At 36.2% G+C, this 22,554-nt stretch overlaps 1 protein-coding gene across 1 annotated transcript in view; it reads right to left on the reverse strand.

Annotated features, from left to right (window-relative positions):
• The window catches only part of LOC106068803 (chitinase-3-like protein 1), a 34,041-nt gene extending 16,857 nt beyond the window's left edge, over positions 1-17,184 (reverse strand). Inside the window, exons 1-6 of the mRNA XM_056032256.1 lie at positions 17,109-17,184; positions 16,913-16,978; positions 11,609-11,768; positions 10,015-10,267; positions 7,822-7,946; positions 1,667-1,799 (exon numbers count right to left, since the gene is read on the reverse strand). Of these exons, the coding sequence (XP_055888231.1) occupies positions 1,667-1,799; positions 7,822-7,946; positions 10,015-10,267; positions 11,609-11,768; positions 16,913-16,967 (726 nt within the window). The 5' untranslated portion in view covers positions 16,968-16,978; positions 17,109-17,184. The remainder of the gene's footprint in view (positions 1-1,666; positions 1,800-7,821; positions 7,947-10,014; positions 10,268-11,608; positions 11,769-16,912; positions 16,979-17,108) is intronic.
• Between the last annotated feature and the right edge of the window lie 5,370 nt (positions 17,185-22,554).

Below are 22,554 nucleotides of genomic sequence, written 5' to 3' on the forward strand. Positions count from 1 at the left end.
AAATACACATTTTCAGGTCTGGGAATACACATTTCCATTTTAGCATGTAGGCATCTCTGCTAAAAGCTATTAAAAAATATGATTTAAACTTTAATCACAACAAATTTCCATAACGATCAATAAAGCAGTCTCAGTATTAGTCTTAGTCTTTGTTTTAATGTTCCTTCCAAAACATGCAATAGTCGCATCTATAATACGTTGTTCCGGGTGTTTTTGTGAGGAAAAAAAATTAACGCCAACAAATGCTTGGTATTGCTCATCTAACATTTCATTTTCTTGATTATGGAAAAAAAACTCATGATCAATAATTTGTTCCGGATTTTAAATAAATAGCACATAAACGTTAAATAAAAATCTCTACATTGAGTTATATTTCTTTGCCTATAAAGTTGTTCCGGATATTGTTTAAAAAAATATTACGTCAAATAATTGTTTGATATCTCGTAACTTCACTATATATTTTTGAACAATATGCTACTATAGTTTAATTATTGATATCAAATTGTTCCGGGTTTTCAACTTAAAACAAATAAATGTCAAAGGACTTACTTTACCAAAATAACGACAATAGATTGTTCAGGATTTTAAAATGAGAAAGTAATTTACTATTAACGATTGTTGAAAAGCACTCTTTAAACTTAATTTACATTTAATTTTCTTACTTAAACATAAAAAAAAAATGTATCGATAAAGAATGTTTCATATTTTATTTTTAAAATGAAATAAACCTATAGTACTTTAATTTTCTTACAAATCATTGACAAAATGTAATTGTTCCGAATTCTTAAGAAAAACATTTTAACACCATATAATTGTTTAAAATCGCACTTCTATCATACCAGTTACTAGTCTAGCTAAAACGTTACAAAAATCTAAATATATAAAAAATATAATTATTGTTAACATTATGTTCCTGATTTTTCTCTAGAAGGTTATGGTACATCTAATTTTCATGCTTGACGTACCCAAAAATTTAATTAATGGTAAATAATTATTCATGGTTAATATTTATGATCTACATATTTTGACATAACCAATGCAGGCATAGCCATTGTCCGCCAGTTTTCGATTAGTATTGTTTTTCGCTGTCTACGTCTGTCCTCGGCAGCGAATTTTCTTTCGTTTAATTTTTTTTATAGTACATATACAATTAACGCTTTTTTATTCACAGCGTGAAAATTAAAAATAAATGGAAATTTTATTGAAATTTGCCTTCACGTGCTTCTTTATTTTATTTTTTTCTTTGGAAAAAAAGGGGGCGCTTGCAGATTTTTTTTTTTATTAAAGACAAAATGCAAAAAATGTGGCGGTAAGCCAAATAAAAATGTAAGAATAATGGTCTAGATCTATTACAAATTCAATTACATGACTGATCCAAACAAATTGATACAATATAAGCTTTGTTTGTTTGTTTCTTAACTATTTTTATATTTTCTTGTTTTTCGAATGCCATTCATTGTGTAGAATCAAAAGACAACTGCCATACCATTCCCTCTACTCACTAACAACAACAAACGGTGGTAAAGAGGAAAACTTCTGTCCATTAAGTCCAGAAGAGAGGACTAAAATCTATGTTTTTAGTCGTCTCAAGAGTGTATCTCCTTTCCTCCCAGCTTAGACTATTACAAAACAACAATACGAAAAGTATCCAAATTGTGAAACTTACAATACAATTTTTGTCATTCTCATTGGTCTTGTAAATTTTGCAGTGGTGTGTACTTGTTAAAGATATGTTAAATCTAGGTCCAACCCTCTGTGAGTAAGACGCCCACGCCTCCAAGTTAATGAGATCCGAATGTCTGAAAATATTTATGAAACAGATTTACAAAATATATATAAATACAAAATTTTAAAAAATTATACAAAATTATAACAATGATTAGTGGTACGCACAATTTCAGGGCGGTCTAGTTAAGGAATTCGGTTAAAAAAAAAGAGGTTGTGAAATCATTATCGATTCTAGCACAAATTACCTCAATCTTGTTTCACTCTATACAAAATGTCCATTTACAGTATGCTTGCCTGTAGTCACAAACATTCAAAGCATGGGGTGCTGCTTGTGACCTGAGATCTATAGTGCAGCTGATACAATTTGCATCTTGTCTGTAGCCCCACCATTATACACGTAAAACAGCACAAATAGTGGATGACTTTCTACAAATATTAAATGCTTGCAACAAAATGTGAACCTTATTACAATATCTCTATTTAACACGTGACTTCGGGGAACCTGGATATCGAAAACGGCTCCAAGGATTTTCCTACAAATTTGACAGTTGCTGTATATCGTTGGGAAAAAAATACTAGCTAGTTGGCCACACTGGAAAAAAAAACTTGCTAGTTGGCCACACTGGAAAAAAAAATACTAGCTAGTTGGCCACACTGGAAAAAAATACTAGCTAGTTGGCCACACTGGAAAAAAATACTAGCTAGTTGGCCACACTGGGAAAAAAAACTAGCTAGTTGGCCACACTGGAAAAAAAATACTAGCTAGTTGGCCACACTGGAAAAAAACACTAGCTAGTTGGCCACACTGGGAAAAAATACTAGCTAGTTGGCCACACTGGAAAAAAATACTAGCTAGTTGGCCACACTGGGAAAAAAAACTAGCTAGTTGGCCACACTGGAAAAAAATACTAGCTAGTTGGCCACACAGGAAAAAAATACTAGCTAGTTGGCCACACTGGAAAAAAATACTAGCTAGTTGGCCAAACTGAAAAAAAAATACTAGCTAGTTGGCCACACTGGAAAGAATACTAGCTAGTTGGCAACACTGGAAAAAAATACTAGCTAGTTGGCCACACTGGAAAAATATACTAGCTAGTTGGCCACACTGGAAAAATATACTAGCTAGTTGGCCACACTGGAAAAAAATACTAGCTAGTTGGCCACACAGGAAAAAAATACTAGCTAGTTGGCCACACTGGAAAAAAATACTAGCTAGTTGGCCACACTGGAAAAAAAAACTAGCTAGTTGGCCACACTGGGAAAAAATACTAGCTAGCTGGCCACACTGGAAAAAAATACTAGCTTGTTGGTCACACTAGAAAAAAATACTAGCTAGTTGGCCACACTGGAAAAAAATACTAGCTAGTTGGCCACACTGGGAAAAAAAACTAGCTAGTTAGCCACACTGGAAAAAAATACTAGCTAGTTGGCCACACTAGAAAAAAATACTAGCTAGTTGGCCACACTGGAACAAAATACTAGCTAGTTGGCCACACTGAAAAAAAAATACTAGCTAGTTGGCCACACTGGGAAAAAAAAGTAGCTAGTTGGCCACACTGGAAAAAAATACTAGCTAGTTGGCCACACTGGAAAAAAATACTAGCTAGTTGGCCACACTGGAAAAAAATACTAGCTAGTTGGCCAAACTGGAAAAAAATACTAGCTAGTTGGCCACACTGGAAAAAAATACTAGCTAGTTGGCCACACTGGAAAAAAATACTAGCTAGTTGGCCACACTGGAAAAAAATACTAGCTAGTTGGACACACTGGAAAAATATATTAGCTAGTTGGCCACACTGGAAAAATATACTAGCTAGTTGGCCACACTGGAAAAAAATACTAGCTAGTTGGACACACTATAAAAAAAATACTAGCTAGTTGGCCACACTGGAAAAAAATACTAGCTAGTTGGCCACACTGGAAAAAAAAACTAGCTAGTTGGCCACACTGGGAAAAAATACTAGCTAGTTGGCCACACTGGAAAAAAAAAATACTAGCTTGTTGGTCACACTGGAAAAAAATACTAGCTAGTTGGCCACACTGGAAAAAAATACTAGCTAGTTGGCCACACTGGGAAAAAAACTAGCTAGTTGGCCACACTGGAAAAAAATACTAGCTAGTTGGCCACACTGGAAAAAAATACTAGCTAGTTGGCCACACTGGGAAAAAATACTAGCTAGTTGGCCACACTGGGAAAAAAATACTAGCTAGTTGGCCACACTTGGAAAAAAAACTAGCTAGTTGGCCACACTGGAAAAAAATACTAGCTAGTTGGCCACACTGGAAAAAAATACTAGCTAGTTGGCCACACTGGAAAAAAATACTAGCTAGTTGGCCAAACTGGAAAAAAATACTAGCTAGTTGGCCACACTGGAAAAAAAATACTAGCTAGTTGGCCACACTGGGAAAAATACTAGCTAGTTGGCCACACTGGAAAAAAATACTAGCTAGTTGGCCACACTGGAAAAAAATACTAGCTAGTTAGCCACACTGGAAAAAAATACTAGCTAGTTGGCCACACTGGAAAAAAATACTAGCTAGTTGGCCACACTGGAAAAAAAACCTAGCTAGTTGGCCACACTGGAAAAAAAAATTAGCTAGTTGGCCACACTGGAAAAAAATACAAAATAGTTGGCCAAACTGGAGAAAAATAATAGCTAGTTGGCCACACTGGGAAAAAATACTAGCTAGTTGGCCAAACTGGGAAAAAAAACTAGCTAGTTGGCCACACTGGAAAAAAATACTAGCTAGTTGGCCACACTGGAAAAAAATACTAGCTAGTTGGCCACACTGGAAAAAAAACTAGCTAGTTGGCCACACTGGAAAAAAATACTAGCTAGTTGGCCACACTGGAAAAAAAATACTAGCTTGTTGGTCACACTGGAAAAAAATACTAGCTAGTTGGCCACACTGGGAAAAAAAACTAGCTAGTTGGCCACACTGGGAAAAAATACTAGCTAGTTGGCCACACTGGAAAAAAATACTAGCTAGTTGGCCAAACTGGGAAAAAATACTAGCTAGTTGGCCACATTTGGAAAAAATACTAGCTAGTTAGCCACACTGGAAAAAAAATACTAGCTAGTTGGCCACACTGGAAAAAAATACTAGCTAGTTGGCCACACTGGAAAAAAATACTAGCTAGTTGGCCACACTGGGAAAAATACTAGCTAGTTGGCCACACTGGAAAAAAATACTAGCTAGTTGGCCACACTGGAAAAAAATACTAGCTAGTTGGTAACACTGGAAAAAAATACTAGCTAGTTGGCCACACTGGAAAAAAAACCTAGCTAGTTGGCCACACTGGAAAAAAAAATTAGCTAGTTGGCCACACTGAAAAAAAATACAAAATAGTTGGCCAAACTGGAGAAAAATAATAGCTAGTTGGCCACACTGGGAAAAAATACTAGCTAGTTGGCCAAACTGGGAAAAAAAACTAGCTAGTTGGCCACACTGGAAAAAAATACTAGCTAGTTGGCCACACTGGAAAAAAATACTAGCTAGTTGGCCACACTGGAAAAAAAACTAGCTAGTTGGTCACACTGGGAAAAAATACTAGCTAGTTGGCCACACTGGAAAAAAAATACTAGCTTGTTGGTCACACTGGAAAAAAATACTAGCTAGTTGGCCACACTGGGAAAAAAAACTAGCTAGTTGGCCACACTGGAAAAAAATACTAGCTAGTTGGCCAAACTGGAAAAAAATACTAGCTAGTTGGCCACACTGGAAAAAAATACTAGCTAGTTGGCCACACTTGGAAAAAATACTAGCTAGTTGGCCACACTGGAAAAAAAATACTAGCTAGTTGGCCACACTGGGAAAAAAAACTAGCTAGTTGGCCACACTGGAAAAAAATACTAGCTAGTTGGCCACACTTAAAAAAAATACTAGCTAGTTGGCCACACTGGAAAAAATACTAGCTAGTTGGCCACACTGGAAAAAAATACTAGCTAGTTGGACACACTGGGAAAAAATACTAGCTAGTTGGCCACACTGGAAAAAATACTAGCTAGTTGGCCACACTGGAAAAAAATACTAGCTAGTAGGCCACACTGGAAAAAAAAACCAGCTAGTTGGCCACACTGGAAAAAAATACAAAATAATTGGCCACACTGGAAAAAAATACTAGCTAGTTGGCCAAACTGGAAAAAAATACTAGCTAGTTGGCCACACTGGAAAAAATACTAGCTAGTTGGCCACACTGGAAAAAAATACTAGCTAGTTGGCCACACTGGAAAAAAAAAACAGCTAGTTGGCCACACTGGAAAAAAATACAAAATAATTGGCCACACTGGAGAAAAATACTAGCTAGTTGGCCAAACTGGAAAAAATACTAGCTAGTTTGCCACACTGGAAAAAAAATACTAGCTAGTTGGCCACACTGGGAAAAATACTAGCTAGTTGGCCACACTGGAAAAAAATACTAGCTAGTTGGTCACACTGGAAAAAAATACTAGCTAGTTGGCCACACTGGAAAAAAATACTAGCTATTTGGTAACACTGGAAAAAAATACTAGCTAGTTGGCCACACTGGAAAAAAAACCTAGCTAGTTGGCCACACTGGAAAAAAAAACTAGCTAGTTGGCCACACTGGAAAAAAATACAAAATAGTTGGCCAAACTGGAGAAAAATAATAGCTAGTTGGCCACACTGGGAAAAAATACTAGCTAGTTGGCCAAACTGGGAAAAAAAACTAGCTAGTTGGCCACACTGGAAAAAAATACTAGCTAGTTGGCCACACTGGAAAAAAATACTAGCTAGTTGGCCACACTGGAAAAAAAAACTAGCTAGTTGGCCACACTGGAAAAAAAAGTACTAACTTGTTGGTCACACTGGAAAAAAATACTAGCTAGTTGGCCACACTGGAAAAAAATACTAGCTAGTTGGCCATACTGGGAAAAAAAACTAGCTAGTTGGCCACACTGGAAAAAAATACTAGCTAGTTAGCCACACTGGAAAAAAATACTAGCTAGTTGGCCACACTGGAAAAAAAAAATTCTAGCTTGACCGTTATCTTTTTGTTCAAAGTACAATAGGAAATACATTTAAATGTGGCCAGACAAAGCAAAAAATATTGATCTTGAAAGGACTATATGTCTTCGGGTATTTCCGTATCCCTTGAAGAGTTAAAAAAATTGATGTTCAGAAAACTTTTGCGAATCGTTTTCTAAGTCTTCTTTAACTTATAAAATACAGACGTTATTTTAAAAAGAAGATGATTACGTCCTAAGCGTGTTCCTTGGTTAAACTAGTCATGTATTTTAATAAATGACTTAAATTCTGCCAAGTCAATGGATTTACTGGCTGACTCAGACAACCCATTCCATGCTCTAATAGTACTAGGGAAGAAGGAGAATTTTTACACATTTGTCCTAGCATATGTAATAAGGAATATGCCTTTATCTTTGTGTCTTTCTAAGTATTGTATTAGGTTTTGTTTTTGTATTTGAAGGTAATGGTTTAGTTCTTTATGTAACATTGCTACTTTACTTTTAAAAAGTCTTCTACGCTAAAAGGTTTCTAAATTTAGTGATCTTATTAAAATAGTTACTCTAATCAAATGTGAATATCCGTTTAGTATAAATCTAACTGCTCTATATTGTAACTATCGGCGATCCGTGTTATTTCTGAGTCATACAGACTCATCAGCAGTCATTTGTTTCCTTTCATGCCTTATTCTGACTGGTCAGAAACTTATATGTTCTTTTTTTTTTTTTTCAAAAAATTGTGTTATTTAGAAGTGGACGCTTGTAACATAAACTAAATAAATAAATACAGTTCCGGATTTACGACAGGGCGCCTTACCCTCCACAAACTAAAAAATATACACTTTTTTAAACTAAAATAATCATATAATATATATTTTTTTACAAGGAAAGTTAGATTAAATTTACAAGAACTCTATTTCTTGATCTAAAAAAATATAGATATAATTAATTTAATTCATAATTGGATCTTTAATAAAAATTTCGAAATTTGTAGGGAGGGGCTGAGGGGCCTCTACAAAAATCCTGCCCCTGGGCTTCCACATACTTAAATCTGGCACTGATTATAATAAAGAACAAACGCTTATATTCAACTAAAGTATCAAAATACCTATACATCCTAGGGACGTTATAGAATGGATAAAGATACTCAGCTCGCTCATCGATTCGTCCAAACAGCACAATTTTAGGTTTCCCTGAGCGCGTAGCTTCATCTACCAAAGCTTTTTGTACGTCCTATAATAAAGAAAAATGTAGATCTAATGGTTTCAAAACATTCTAACAATTTATAAATAAAACAAGAAAGTCTTTACCATAATAAAGTATTGTATTCAAAGTAATAGATAACTAGAAAACTACCAAAGATTTGACACAATCGGGCTCGGTTTTTTTTTTTTTTTTTTAAGCGTATATCAATTCACCCTGTCTGTCCGTCTGTATATCTGTCTGTCTTGCCAAAAGTGTGTACACGTTATTTCTCCGACAGCCAATCTCGTATCAAGCTGAAATTTGGCTAAATTCTATCTTTGACCTGACAACACAAGAATCTATTTTACAAAAATAACCAATTAGTTCATTGAATATTGGTAATAAATTATTTTGTGTGGAAACATAAACATGGGAAAGAAGTAACCCTTGACTGAAGTGGTGTTATAAGCTGAATTAGTCCCCCTTTATATTGGGCTTAGTGATAAAACAATAGGTAAAAAATAGATCTATTACAAATTTAATTACATGACTGATTCAAACTAATTGATACAATTAATATAAGACTTGTTTTTTTTTAAGTTTTTTATTTTTTATTTTGCTTGTTTCTATATACAAGTTGTCTGTGTCAGGTTTTGAAATTCTAAACCATTTTCATTATTTCGTATCATCATAGTGACTTAAACAGAATTTAATGGAACATTTCATCTTCATTTTTATCAAGTGATTTCCTGCATACGTGTATCAAATTTTTCCCAGCCATTTAAAAAAAAAAAAGGACAAAGAATTGAATGCCTAATTGTCTGTCATGTTTCAGTATCATTTGAGATGTTTGGGTTTTCTCTTCCGCACAAGGAAGATCTCGTTCCGCACAAGGAAGATCTCGTTCCGCACAAGGAAGATCTCGTTCCGCACAAGGAAGATCTCGTTCCGCACAAGGAAGATCTCGTTCCGCACAAGGAAGATCTCGTTCCGCACAAGGAAGATCTCGTTCCGCACAAGGAAGATCTCGTTCCGCACAAGGAAGATCTCGTTTAAGTGTTTTAATACTTTTTCCCAAAGTACAAGCGTAGAAGACGATTTTCATGTGGTCCAAAAGAAAAGATGCCGAGCTCTCTTGAGAGATCCCAGTCTCGGCTGTCTCTGCAATAGCGACATTTTAACCAATCTCCTGTCCCTGAAATATTCTCCATCTTCAATTCAGTTCTACTATCCGTGCAGGCATATCCTTTGCTTTTTGATGAGTTGCTCAATAATGGCTTTGACTTTTATTTATAAACTAGCCGGACATTACCCGCGGCCTGCGGGACATAGTTTGTGATTAGTATTCTAGTGGATTGGATTTAGATGTATGTTGAACTTGGCTAATGATCCTTTCAAGGTTTTCTCTTTCGCCACGAAATTAAAAGTAGTTTTGCGTAAATGGGTTTACCCGTTAAGCCGATACATTCATATATATTAAAAACGAAAGGAGCGCGAGATGAAAAGGATATAAAGTACAATTACAACGGGTTTACCCAATTTGTTAAATAAATGGGATTATAAAGTACGTCAGGACGTCTAATTTCGTAGATATAAAGAACGAATTTATGATAAATGCTTTTGAAACACACATTTGAAGATTAATTTTATTGAATAATGAAATCAATAGACTATATTTTGTATTTTCGTGTGTCAAAGTAAAAAACTATCTGTGCAAACTGTAGTTTTAAAAATTAGATCTAGATATAAAACCTTTCGATCTAAACATGGTAAACATGGCCTAGATCCATGAAATAGTAATACATTCATAGAGTTGGTAACCTTTTTTGTTTTTTGAGAGTCTTTAGTTTGTTTTAGAGCTACAATACATAAGTCACGGTTCCATTTAGCACCCAAGGAACATTTTTGCAAAGTTTCATCAAGATTAGTCAAACGGTTTTGATTTCTATTCGGGACATGCATACTTCTTACATTCTACTTTATAGTATAGATATATTAAAAAGTTCAATAAAGTTACGACGACACAACTGTGTCGCCTTATTTTGAAAAGTCTGTCCATTACTCAAGAGTTATACCTTAGAATACGCTAAAAGATATTTGAAAATACTAAACTAACCTCGACAAAATCCGCCCAACGATCAATATGGTAACGCTCTGGGCTTCTGAGTCCAAAGCCCATATCTAAGTCTAACTCCACTCCATCAAATTTGTTATTTCTTACGTATGTTACTAGCAATGGAATGAATTTGAGTCTCCTTTCTGGCGTTCTGTACATCTCATAAAATTTATCGTCGCCAACGATGTTATAGAATGTTAGTACAATTTTTATACTTGGATTTTTGGCTTTAGTATCCCATAGCCATGGATAGCTGAAATGTCAAGGAAAAAAAAAGTTGAGTTAGAATTTAGAAAACGTCTTTTAAAAAATTGCTTTAGATTGCAAAAGAAAATTTATTATGAAGTCTTTTTGGCATTTTAAACTTGTACATTGTAAGTTTTTAAACTCATTCTCAACATCTTTGTGTTACTTTTTCTTTGATTTACGGTTCTTTAATATCGTAGTCATTCAAGTAAGTAAAAAATAAGCTTTGATATTGTTATTTCTTTTAACAGGTCATAGACGCTTTTGATAACAATTTTAAAACTAGCAAGCAACATAAACATATATTAAAATGTATAGAAAACTTTTTTTTCATAAAAGTCCTTTCCTCCTTTTTTAAAGTTAATTAACCTTTGTAAGATGTTGCTCTTAATTAATAACTAATTATTGATAGATTTAAAATATTGGAATATTTTTTACTCCCCCCGAGGTGTGTGAGTGGTAAAGTGCTTGGATTTCAAACCGGAGTCCCGGGTTCAAATCCTAGTGAAGACTGGGATATTTAATTTCACGATCATTAGAGCGCCCCTGAGTTCACCCAGGTCTAATGGATACCACATTAGTTGAAAAAAAGAAGTAAAGGCGTTTGGTCGTTGTGCTGGCCACATGACACCCTCGTTAGCCGTGAGCCACAGAAACAGATGAACTTAACATCCTTTTACCGACAATTCACAATGTCTGAAATGGAATCTTTACTACTATTTCCCGCCCACCCCCCCACCCCCCACCCCCCATTCGATAAAATTCCTGGTTGAGCGAATGTATAAATGTATTCAGATTTTTATAAAATTCTAGTGCTCCAGATTTGGTTGAGGGTGCGCTAATGTTGAAGAACTTCTTTTTCTTTATTTAACCATAGTATAGTTTCATGGTTTAATTAAATATAAATTTAAGTATAGATCTATGCTGTAATTAGTTCAATTCTGCCAACATATCCTCTCAAGATAAACAGTCAAGAAACAGTGTAATTTTTAAAGATAATGTTAAACAAATATATTTACGGTTTAAAACTAGAGTTAGCCCAATGTGGCCAGTTTTTATTGTTTTACTTTGAAAAATTTTAACAGCCACCCTTCCCAGTAGGCCGAAAGAGCTAGTAATTCTTTTCTCAGCACATCAACTGTCAAATTTCTAGGAAAATCGTAAGAGCCGTTCTAAAGATCCATGGCCAGGCTCCACCCACTCAGAAGATTCCCTTTTTTAAAAATGCACTTTTGTTGTTGTTCGAATCAAGTTTGTAATGGACCATGAAAAATCCAAGTATGAAAAATGTGTAAACCTTGGTCTAATCTTCGTTTCAATAAACAGCTGATTCAAAAAAAATACTTACATATCCGAGACTCGCCTGTCTACATCTAGAGCATCATTTAACCACTCAACAAACTTGATTCTTAGATAAGGGCAGAGTGTTGGATCAATATCCGCTGTGGTCATCCCCGACTGGCTCATTGTTCGTGCATGCAATGTACACATTATTATGTTGCAGTTCTCTAAGGAAATTTTATATGCCTATATTATCAATAACAATTCTGAACTTGGAGAAATTCTTGAGTAAGATATAAAACAAAAAATTAAATTTAAAAAAACTAGATCTAGACTAATAATAATATATCTGTGCTATATGAAATATTTTTATCAATTGTTTTTGTTTAGCGCAATGTCATGCTTTTAGCTTTCCCAATATGCTATGATCCTTTCACTTGTCTGGTGTGGGGAATAAAGAAGGAGGCATCTGGGTGATCGCTTTTCAAATGCATTTATAAAATATTAAAATAGGTGAACGACCTGAATTTGAACTCGAGGTCTAAATTCTCCTCGGCCTCTACTAGTAGATACTGCAACTACTATGCCAGGCAATTGATAATGAAAATATAAGGTTTTAAAGTTATCTATTGTTAGTTTTAAACTTTTCTCTCTTACAAAGTATAAAGGGGACTAATTCTACTTATGCCATCTTATCAGTCAAGTACAATTTCATTACATTGTTAGAGGTTGCAAACAAAATATTTAATTACCAATAGTTAATTAGCTATTTAGTTAATTTTGTTATCGATTCCATTTTGTCAGTTAAAAGAAATAAATGTACCAAATGTCAGCTTGATCCGAGATTGGACTTGGGAGAAATAACGTGTACAAACTTTTGACAAGACTGTGAAGAACTTAGTTCTAGCTCTCTACTATGAGATCAAGATTCTGACCAATGTTATATGATGAGGTATAGATGGAACTTCGAATGTAACGTGCTATTGCGATGCTTGAACTTTCAGTTATACAATATAGCTCGGATAGAGGTAGGAGTATAACTTTATGAATGAATAAGATGTTTCTTAGGATGATCATTCTATAGTAATCTAGTTTGAAGAAAGTACATACTTAAGGTGACCTGAGATGAACTCCCGAAGAGCCTTGGCGAGAAACTCTGCCTTAAAGCTCACATAAAGGTCAAGTGACTCTGCAGACACACTATCCCGCAGCGATACCCCGTCAAAATAGCGCGAACAAAATAGTGCCGACAAAATAGCGCAGAAAAAAATATATTTTGAAAGAAATACTTTAGATATCGCAAAATATGAATGGAGCCAATTTTTTTTTTTTAATGTAATCATAATTTTTCAGTCATTTTGCAGGAAACACTTTAAATATCTTAAAACATAAATAATCAAAAATCACAATAATTTAAAATAAATAATTTCAAAATATAGCATTTATTTACATTTGAAAAGTTTACTTTGAAAGCACACAAAGATATTGTCAAATTTACACACACACACCCACACACAAACTTTCACAAAGTTAAATTGTAGGAAATGTCACGTAGAAATTCCATCACTGGCTTGTTTCCGTACATTGGCAATATAGCATCAAGTCGTCTGTTAAGTTGGAGGTACTTTGTCTTGCTTGCAGCTTTACTTCGTTCTCCAGCATTGTAGCTCAGAATCTTGTTCTCAGTGTTCTCCTGTTCTCTGAGGAAGTGAGAGATTAACTTGTACACATTAGTGTGATGACCGTCAATAGACAGTTGAAATGCTTGGTGCCATCCCTCCACTGAATTGTTTGTTCGTGGTAGATTGTCCTGCACACGATCTCTAACATTCCATAATGCTATCGAAAATCTTGGAGTCACTCTTCGGTTTCGTCTCTGGCGACCAATATAGTTGTCCTCCTAATAGTCATACAAATTCCCTACAACATCTGGCCGAGCTTCATTTAATTCTTCAAAGGCAATATTTACACCGGCAGGTGGAACAAATGAAAGGGCTAACAGCATCTTGACAAACATGCGTACATTTTTATCTTCCCGTCATGAAGCTGCAATATTTTCATCTTGTACTTTCCGCCAGAGACAACCGACAAGTCTGGTCGCAAGGAACACTGTGCTTACTGCATTTTGACTTGCCTTCTCAAAATGTAACATCACTCTCTGTGTAGAAAGAGTTGATCTTAGCTCCTGCAGTTTCTTGAAGAGTCGAACATAGATGGCAGTAGTGTATATAAAAGTGGTACAGCACATTGATCAATCAGTGCATGTACTGTGAAGAGCTACACTAATAACTCAGGTGCAACTTTAAAGGTACCATCAATGAACCAGTGTGGATGTGTTTCAAGTAGCTGTAGGTTGCTGTATGTTCCGAATATAAACATGCAACGATCGTCACTTTCTCCCGAGTCCCATTGTATAAAGTTGTCATTGCGACTTGTAAGTACTAATTTTGCTGGTCAAGTGATTTCCCCCCAAAGATTGAGGTGTTGGTAGCGGAACCTGTTCGAGTTTTCGTTTACGTTCAATTGTTCTCTGTGAAGCAGTAAATGTTGGCATCAAAGTTATTGCTTCATTAGACAGGTGACTGTGTGAAGCAGTAAATGTTGGCATCAAAGTTCTTGCTTCATCAGACAGGTTACTGCTGCACTGCAGGACGATGTGTCTTGGTCTCTCAACACTGGCCACAGAGCGTTCACAAATCAAGCCTTTTGCTTTTTCGACCTCTATCTTCTCAGCACTTGAACTTTGATTGTGTTGTGATAATTCTGCTATGGTACCATCAAGTTGATTCAGGCCTACAATCCAAATAGACACTGCTAAATTTGATATTTCTGATTATAGTAGAACACACTTTCATATTTTCCTATCTATTTTGTCGGGTCACCACATTTCAAAATTCTATTTTTAGCAAGTTAAGCATTTTAATCAAAGGTGAAAAAGGGGAATGATATAAAATTTAAAGTACTCTCGTTCTCTGCAAATATGGCATACTTTAAGATCTGTTAATATTGAAAAATTATGCCCAGGACATTAAATTACTAAAAATCCAGTACTTTTATACACATCATATATTCCGCGCTATTTCGTCTTGCGCTATTTTGTCCGCGCTATTTCGTCTTGCGCTATTTTGTCCGCGCTATTTTGTCCGGGCTATTTTGTCCGCTCTATTTTGACGGATCACCTCCCGCAGCTTTAGGACACTCTAGCAAGATATGCGCCACTGATTCCACCGACTCTCCACAGTGTCGGCATTGGGCAATTAAGGTGAACCTGCAACGACTTGAACGGGACTGTCCCGCTTTGGACCGCTTATCACGCTTTTCCTAAAATGAGCTAGCGGGACAGGCGATGTCCCGCTTTTTTCAATCAATGTCAATATCAATATTTTCAAAATCTGATTTAGCGCATCGCCTTTTGGTGAATAACTTTAAAGTTACGCTTTTTTATCGTCTTCACCTTGATCTTTTAATATATACTCAATCGTGTGACGCGCATAACCAAACATCTAAATTACAGATCGTTTTAAAAACGATCAGCAGTTAGAAGCTTCTTGTACGTCTTTCACTGTGCACTTTCAGCACTGTGTCACTATGTATTTTCAGTAATGTTTTAATGTACACTTTCAGTACTCAGTACTTTCAGTACTGTTTCACTGTGCTTTCAATACTGTCTCACTGTGCACTTTCAGTACCTGCCTCTCTATACACTTTCAGTACATGTCTTTTATGCAACGACGATTTCATTGGATCTTTGCCCATTATATTTATAGCTTTTATATAGCGCTACTTTCATGCTTATAGCATGCTCAGAGCGCTTTGGTCCAATCTCATTTGTGGACCAGTAAACACAACTCTGCACGAGTCTACACAACTCTACACTTTCAGTACATGTCTTTTATGCCACGACGATTTCATTGGATCTTTGCCCATTATATTTATAGCTTTTATATAGCGCTACTTTCATGCTTATAGCATGCTCAGAGCGCTTTGGTCCAATCTCATTTGTGGACCAGTAAACACAACTCTGCACGAGTCTACACAACTCTACACTTTCAGTACATGTCTTTTATGCCACGACGATTTCATTGGATCTTTGTTCATTATATTTATAGCTTTTATATAGCGCTACTTTCATGCTTATAGCATGCTCAGAGCGCTTTGGTCCAATCTCATTTGTGAACCAGTAAACACAACTCTGCTCGAACCTCGAGCCCCCTTCTAGGTATCCGCCTAGCCAAGCCAAGTTCAAGCGCACTTAGCCTCTCGATCACGCTTTCCACCAATCCATTCACACATTCATTAAATGACGGGATATTTTGTGCACACTGTGGTGTAAAGTTAATTTGCAGCCACGGTGAATAGACAGAGGAAACAGCACACAAGTTAAGAAGAGTTGACCTTTCAAAAGAGAAGTGTATGCTACCCGCGGCGAGCACTGAAACAGATTGGAACTTTTACTTCCCTGCTGGTTTGTACGGTTCTATTAGAAACCTGAACGTCACAAAATAGTAAACTTATCTTTCTCTGGGCAGCAATATTGGATTTATCTATGGGCAACGCCAACTATTGCTTATGGCTCCCATTCGTTCGAGGAAAAAAAATGGTAACAGGGATATTTTCAACTATTTTGAAGAAAAAAAGCAAAGAATCAAATATATGATTGTAATAACAATGCGTCCCATAACTCAAACAGCTTAGTGTCTGCGTCTTGAACCTGCCATTTCAACAAGCGTTAACACCGACTGCAACTCTACAAGACGTAAATAAATTGAACAAGATGACTGCACTCTTCAATGTTGTTCAAAGAATATTTCACATTTTTCACAACGAAATAAAGCTGGCAAGGGTTTCTCATTCAAAGCAATATCAATGTTATTAAAACATCGCATTCTAGACCTAAGCTTCATTGTAGGATTGATTATATGCAAATGTAAACACTACGTCAAGACTCGATTTGCAATGAATATTTCACACAACTTATTGTGTAAGGAATAGCAAGCCTATGATAAAGCGGGCATTATTGGCTATCTACTCTTGATGAGCCTAGGCCACTAGTCTATTACAATAATAACTTATCATTACAAGTTACAACTGTACTTCAATGGAAGCACTACTTGATGAGTGAATTAAATTGATGGTGCTAAAAGACTAGATAAACTTTGGCTACTTATAATCCAGTTAATCCCTTGTACACCTGCTTGCGGGCGTCCATTTTTAAAACTGAGGCATTATAGAAATATTAAAATGAAAGCAGAGTCACGCAAATAGATAGAGACAGACAGATAGACAGTGAGACATTGTGAAGTACACAAAAGTAAAATTCAATTGATTAAAAATCAATATGATATGACAAAATAACTTACTCAGGACTTACCTGAGCTCAAATATATAAGAGCTGAGAAGAAAAAGGAAAAAATTGCAGTTTTCATTATTTCATCATCTACAAACAAAAGAAAAACAAAGCATTATAAAGAATAATGAACATTTTGAAAAATTCATGCCAAAAATATTGAACATTTTGTTTAATATTTAAATGATAGAGAAGTTTATGTAAGTAATATCGCAACAACCTATTACAGGATTCTTTCCATATAGACATATTGGAGAGTCAAGTTTCAAATGACGCCATTATAAATAGGCCTAACAGATTCGTCTACACTGATATCCTTTTAATTAAATTTAATTCCATTGGAAAGGGGCGGGTAATCGTGAGTTATTGATGTCATTTGCGTTCATTTCTTTCTTTACTCTTGAAAATATGTCTTCCATCCCCACCGCCACCACCGCGTGACCACCCCGGAAAGACTATTACTATTTTATTTCGTATTTTAGTGAAGAAATTGTATCTTTTCCTTTTACCTCCTAGAAGCTTGCTAAGAACCGGTTTCAAAAGGTTCGCAATCTGACGAATGCTATTCGCAAAAAAAAACGCAAAGATTTCTATCAAACCTTTGTGTTATATTTTCGGTATTTCCCCAAAAGGCAGCAGGCTGCTATATACAAAACTCTAGCAGTACACTCCGGCTACGCCCGTTAGTTATTACGGCACAAACACTCCCTTCTTTTCCTCTTTTCTTCTCTATCTCTCTTTCTCTCTCTCTCTCTTATGTTGAAAAAAAAAAGGAAAGTAATAAAAGTGGTGGGGGGGGGGTGTCAAAGTCGAAATATAATATAGATTGAATTGAGAAGCCGAAGAAAAGTTAGACCCAAATTTTTGTATTGAGACCCACTGTGACAAGGTTTGGGAAAAAAAAGGGGGGGGGGTAAGTAAAAGTGAGGCTCTATATGGGTGATCTTAAACATACTAACATAAAATAATAAGCTTATTGAACCTTAAATTCAACCTTATACTGATCAAGAATGTTTAGTGCAAATAGATGTATTTTACTTAATTTAAACAAATGAATATAAGTTTAATCTAGGTCAAAAACTATATTAGACTCTAGATCTAAATCTCAATATATATGCAAGCAAATCTTTTTGTAACAAAAATGGATATAAATCGATTAGCTATTTTAATAGCACTATTCATACGAATTTTACATTCACGCCATCGGTTTACTTATAATATTATTATTTTGTTTAATTGTTTGTAATTATTATTATAGCTTTTATATAGCGCTACTTTCATGCTTATAGAATGCTCAGAGCGCTATGGTCTATTTACATTTGTTTCCGTGCTGCCTTTAGGTGCTAAACTCGAGTCGGGTGTCGAGCCTCGGGCCCTCTTCATAGGTAGCCAAGCCAAGCCAAGTTCAAGCGTAGTCAACCTCTCGACCACGCTTCCCACAAACTATTCTGATGTACTATATCAGTAACACGCATAGTGAGACCCGCGGGCCGCGGGTAACATATGGCTAGAATTAGAATACTTATCAAGTAAAAATATTTTTCAAAACTTTCCTATAAACAATATAAAATTTACCAATTGTATCCTTTTGTGCGTGTCAAAGAAATTGAATACACACATAGGGTTTAATGATCAATCTGTTGATTTCTTTTGCTGTCCAAAGCAGGCCTAATACAAGAGGTGTCGTTAAACACGAAGATAATGTCACGATATATATTCCTTATAAAGGTAAACGTACTTACGCTACATGTGCCTCGATTGTCAGTCAAACTTCAGTATCGGCCAATTACCCCAAAATTACTCTTTTTGACCTGGCTTTTAAATAAGATGAATAATGAGCTCAATATGTCAGGATAATGCATTTCCGCAGTCAGTTAAGAATGCAAGAAAACGATAAGCGTACGAACCCCTCTGGGATAGCTTACAGGGCTTTCCCAGACCCCTCGCTGTCAAAGAGAAAGGCCACAAAAGTATATATTTTTTATCCCAAAGATGAGAACCACTGCTCTAATATATGTTGTTTTTTTTTTATACATACACTCAGAATTTCTGGATCCTTTAGTGCATTCAAGAGGAAGTAAGTCCATATTACATTTCCATAAAAAATATCAGAAGTTTATCTAGTTATGTCCCTTTGATGGCAGGATAAAGCAGTAGATCATGGAATAACGTTGCAGATTTTCACGGCCCTTTAAATATAGATGTGTAAGCAGTACAAGGAATCTTGAGACGGCCCTTTAAATATAGATGTGTAAGCAGTACAAGGAATCTTGAGACGGCCCTTTAAATATAGAAGTGTAAGCAGTACAAAGAATCTTGAGACGGCCCTTTAAATATAGATGTGTAAGCAGTACAAGGAATCTTGAGACGGCCCTTTAAATATAGATGTGTAAGCAGTACAAAGAATCTTGAGACGGCCCTTTAAATATAGATGTGTAAGCAGTACAAAGAATCTTGAGACGGCCCTTTAAATATAGATGTGTAAGCAGTACAAAGAATCGTGAGACGGCCCTTTAAATATAGATGTGTAAGCAGTACAAAGAATCTTGAGACGGCTCTTTAAATATAGATGTGTAAGCAGTACAAAGAATCGTGAGACGGCCCTTTAAATATAGATGTGTAAGCAGTACAAAGAATCTTGAGACGGCCCTTTAAATATAGATGTGTAAGCAGTACAAGGAATTATGAGTCGGACTTTTGAATAGAGACCTGTTAGAAGTGCGTCTTGACTCTGCCCATTGAAGGTTTATTGAATTTGCTAATTTAAAAAAAGATATTTATAATTTTGTGCAAGAGATGACAAGCTATTCTAAATCATTCTAACCACAACCCTTATCTTTGTGCACTTGTTTACATTAGAAGATCTTCATTGGCTGTCTAGACAATTACATTGACTATATTGAATTCAATTAACACATTAGCTTCAAGACGTTTCTATCTCCCTCCAAAGTAATTAAACATGATAGGTATCTGATACCACTGGCCAGTATTAAAGAGATAACTATATTTGAAACAGTGGCGTAGCAACCATGGCGCGAAGGGTTTCAATGAGCCCTCGACAAATAGAGGGCCACGCGGGCGCTTACAAAAAATTGAATACAAAATGGTGTTACATGTAAGAATTTAAATGTATCAAATTTTTATATAATTTTACTTACGTTCATGGCATAAATACGACAGAAAATATCAATGCAAAGTTTATTTGCCTGATGTAACAATCGTTAAATAGGAGCTAACTAGAGGACCATCATTTAGGTGTTACGAGCAGTTAGCTGGGATATAATTGATTTCCAACTATGATTATGTGTTTGAAGAACTTCTTAAACAATAAAAAAAAAAAAACATAGGCTACAAACTACATGTTGCCCCCAAAAGAGGTCGTTAATCTGCTGGTAAATATGTTGTTGCCCCCAAAAGAGGTCGTTAATCTGCTGGTAAATATTGTTGTTGCCCCCAAAAGAGGTTGTTAATCTGCTGGTAAATATAGATGTTGCCCCCCAAAAGAGGTCGTTAATCTGCTGGTAAATATTGTTGTTGCCCCCTACATTTTTCTCTATCATTGTGACAAACCGTTTTAGCTCACTCAAGGTATCACTCAGGTCTAAGCATTTAATTAATTTATTTACACGCCATTAATCATCAATTGCACTAATTTAGCGATCAAGCGCTAAAAACACAGCCACCACCCCTCCAATCCAACCCCACCCCCTTTGGCAGCGATGTCACATTTTACCATCCCCACCTTGACACGTGCCACACTTAGACTCTTGACAAGAGTACACTCCCTCCATCTTGGCAAACATCCGTTGACCTCCCCCCCCCCTTTTCGGGAGCGGCTGGTCACTTCAAAGTGCCCATTCAACTCAACGCCTCGGGCAACGCGGTTCGTCTAGCACTAGCCATTATCAAGGTATAATCTCCCTTGATCCTGCCTAGATCTGATAATCCCCCCCCCTTATATCCTCTGACCGCCTGGGCGAACTCCCTGGACTATCAACTCGCGCATTCTTGCGGTGTTTATCTCCCGGAAACGCCGTCACGGTCAAGCGACGATCTCTCTGTCAAAGACGGTAGTCTAGACCACCTTTGCACTTATCTCCCGCCACTAACGCCCCCACCCCTCTCGCTCCACGTGTTTAGGGACACAACTTCATAGTCCGACTTCATTCTCGCTGGAGAGCCGACAGGGAGCACATCTATCTCTTGCTTGAGCTCTGGACTATTTTCATTTCCTTATTCCACTTTGGATTGGTGGTATGTAACTTTGTAAAGTGCTTGAAAACCATTTTACTTAGTGGTGTATACAATTGTGCATTTATTTACTGCATTATTATTATGTACATATCTGTGTATCCTTATTGGTAATGTAAGTAGATTACCTTATGCTTATATTTTATATCATGACTTTTGTGGCTAAATGTTCAAGCCATCTGGACTAGAATTTATTAACAATTTTTACCAAATGTATTTAGCTCTTTAACTATTATTAATTTAACTCTGATATATTAGCACTCGCACGAGCCTTCAATATATTATCCTTGATTAATTCCTGGGCAGGGAATTATCAAGACATTTATATAAATATGTCTTATTACTGAGTATGTATTTACTTATGCTTTATGTTTACTTATGTGAGAGCATGGGCGAGTATCAGACGTTGACCTCCCCTTCCCCTTTCATCTCATTTATCTAAGCGATGTATGTACTTTCTATTCACAGTGACTGGTGAACATCGCTTGTATTACTTATCATATATCACTTATTACTGTTTGTTATTCCCTTTATGGGAGTCCCCTTTATTATTGTTATCTCCCTTGAAGGGACACTATATTCATTTGTTAGTTCCCTTTGATAGTTATGAAACTAGCTTATAGTTTCTTTACATCAGTCTGAAGATGTCCTTTACGGAAAGGCATCTACCTCCCACTGTTATCATTATGGCTAAACCGACGTATACATCATATCGTTGCAGCTTTTATTTATAGGCAACATCCGCCTGAAATCTTAGCAACCTAAAGCTGATACCAGATTTGTTGGCACCAGATCTGCAGACATCAGTCCTACTCATCCTTCAAGAGTCCAAGTGACAACGCTAGCCACAGACTCGTCACTGGCTTAAATGGATGGTAGACGCAGCCTAGCTCTGCAACCATACAACGTTGGACTGCACCCGGAGCCTGGATCCACTACGCCAGCCCACCAGCAGACAGCATCAGTACCAGCCACACCCGTCTCATCAGTGCAGCGCCGGACGAAAAGCTAAGCAACCAGCCTAATGACACTCAGACCACTTGGTTCTCATGTCTAATGATGATAGTCTCCTATATGTAAATACGCTAGGTCCCATCGTAGCAACTGTACAGCATTTCACCCTTTAATTATCTTATTCTGTATAATAAACTGAACATACCTTTACATCATAGTATTTGTTGCCTGCATTATAACGCTGTGCTTGTAGTATATATGTGCAAGTGTGGGTTCTCAAACCATAAAATCCCCTAGACACCTATAACGGCCAATACTTTAATCCAACTTGTCACAATCATTACTGACATACCTCAAAACATTTTTAAAAATGTTTATTAGATTATCTTCCTTTTCTTATATTGTTTATTACCGTACGGTCCGCATTGCATTACTCGATAATATGAAAAACTACTTATTAA

This window comes from Biomphalaria glabrata, chromosome 6, assembly GCF_947242115.1.
Source record: "Biomphalaria glabrata chromosome 6, xgBioGlab47.1, whole genome shotgun sequence".
Lineage (NCBI taxonomy): Eukaryota > Metazoa > Mollusca > Gastropoda > Planorbidae > Biomphalaria > Biomphalaria glabrata.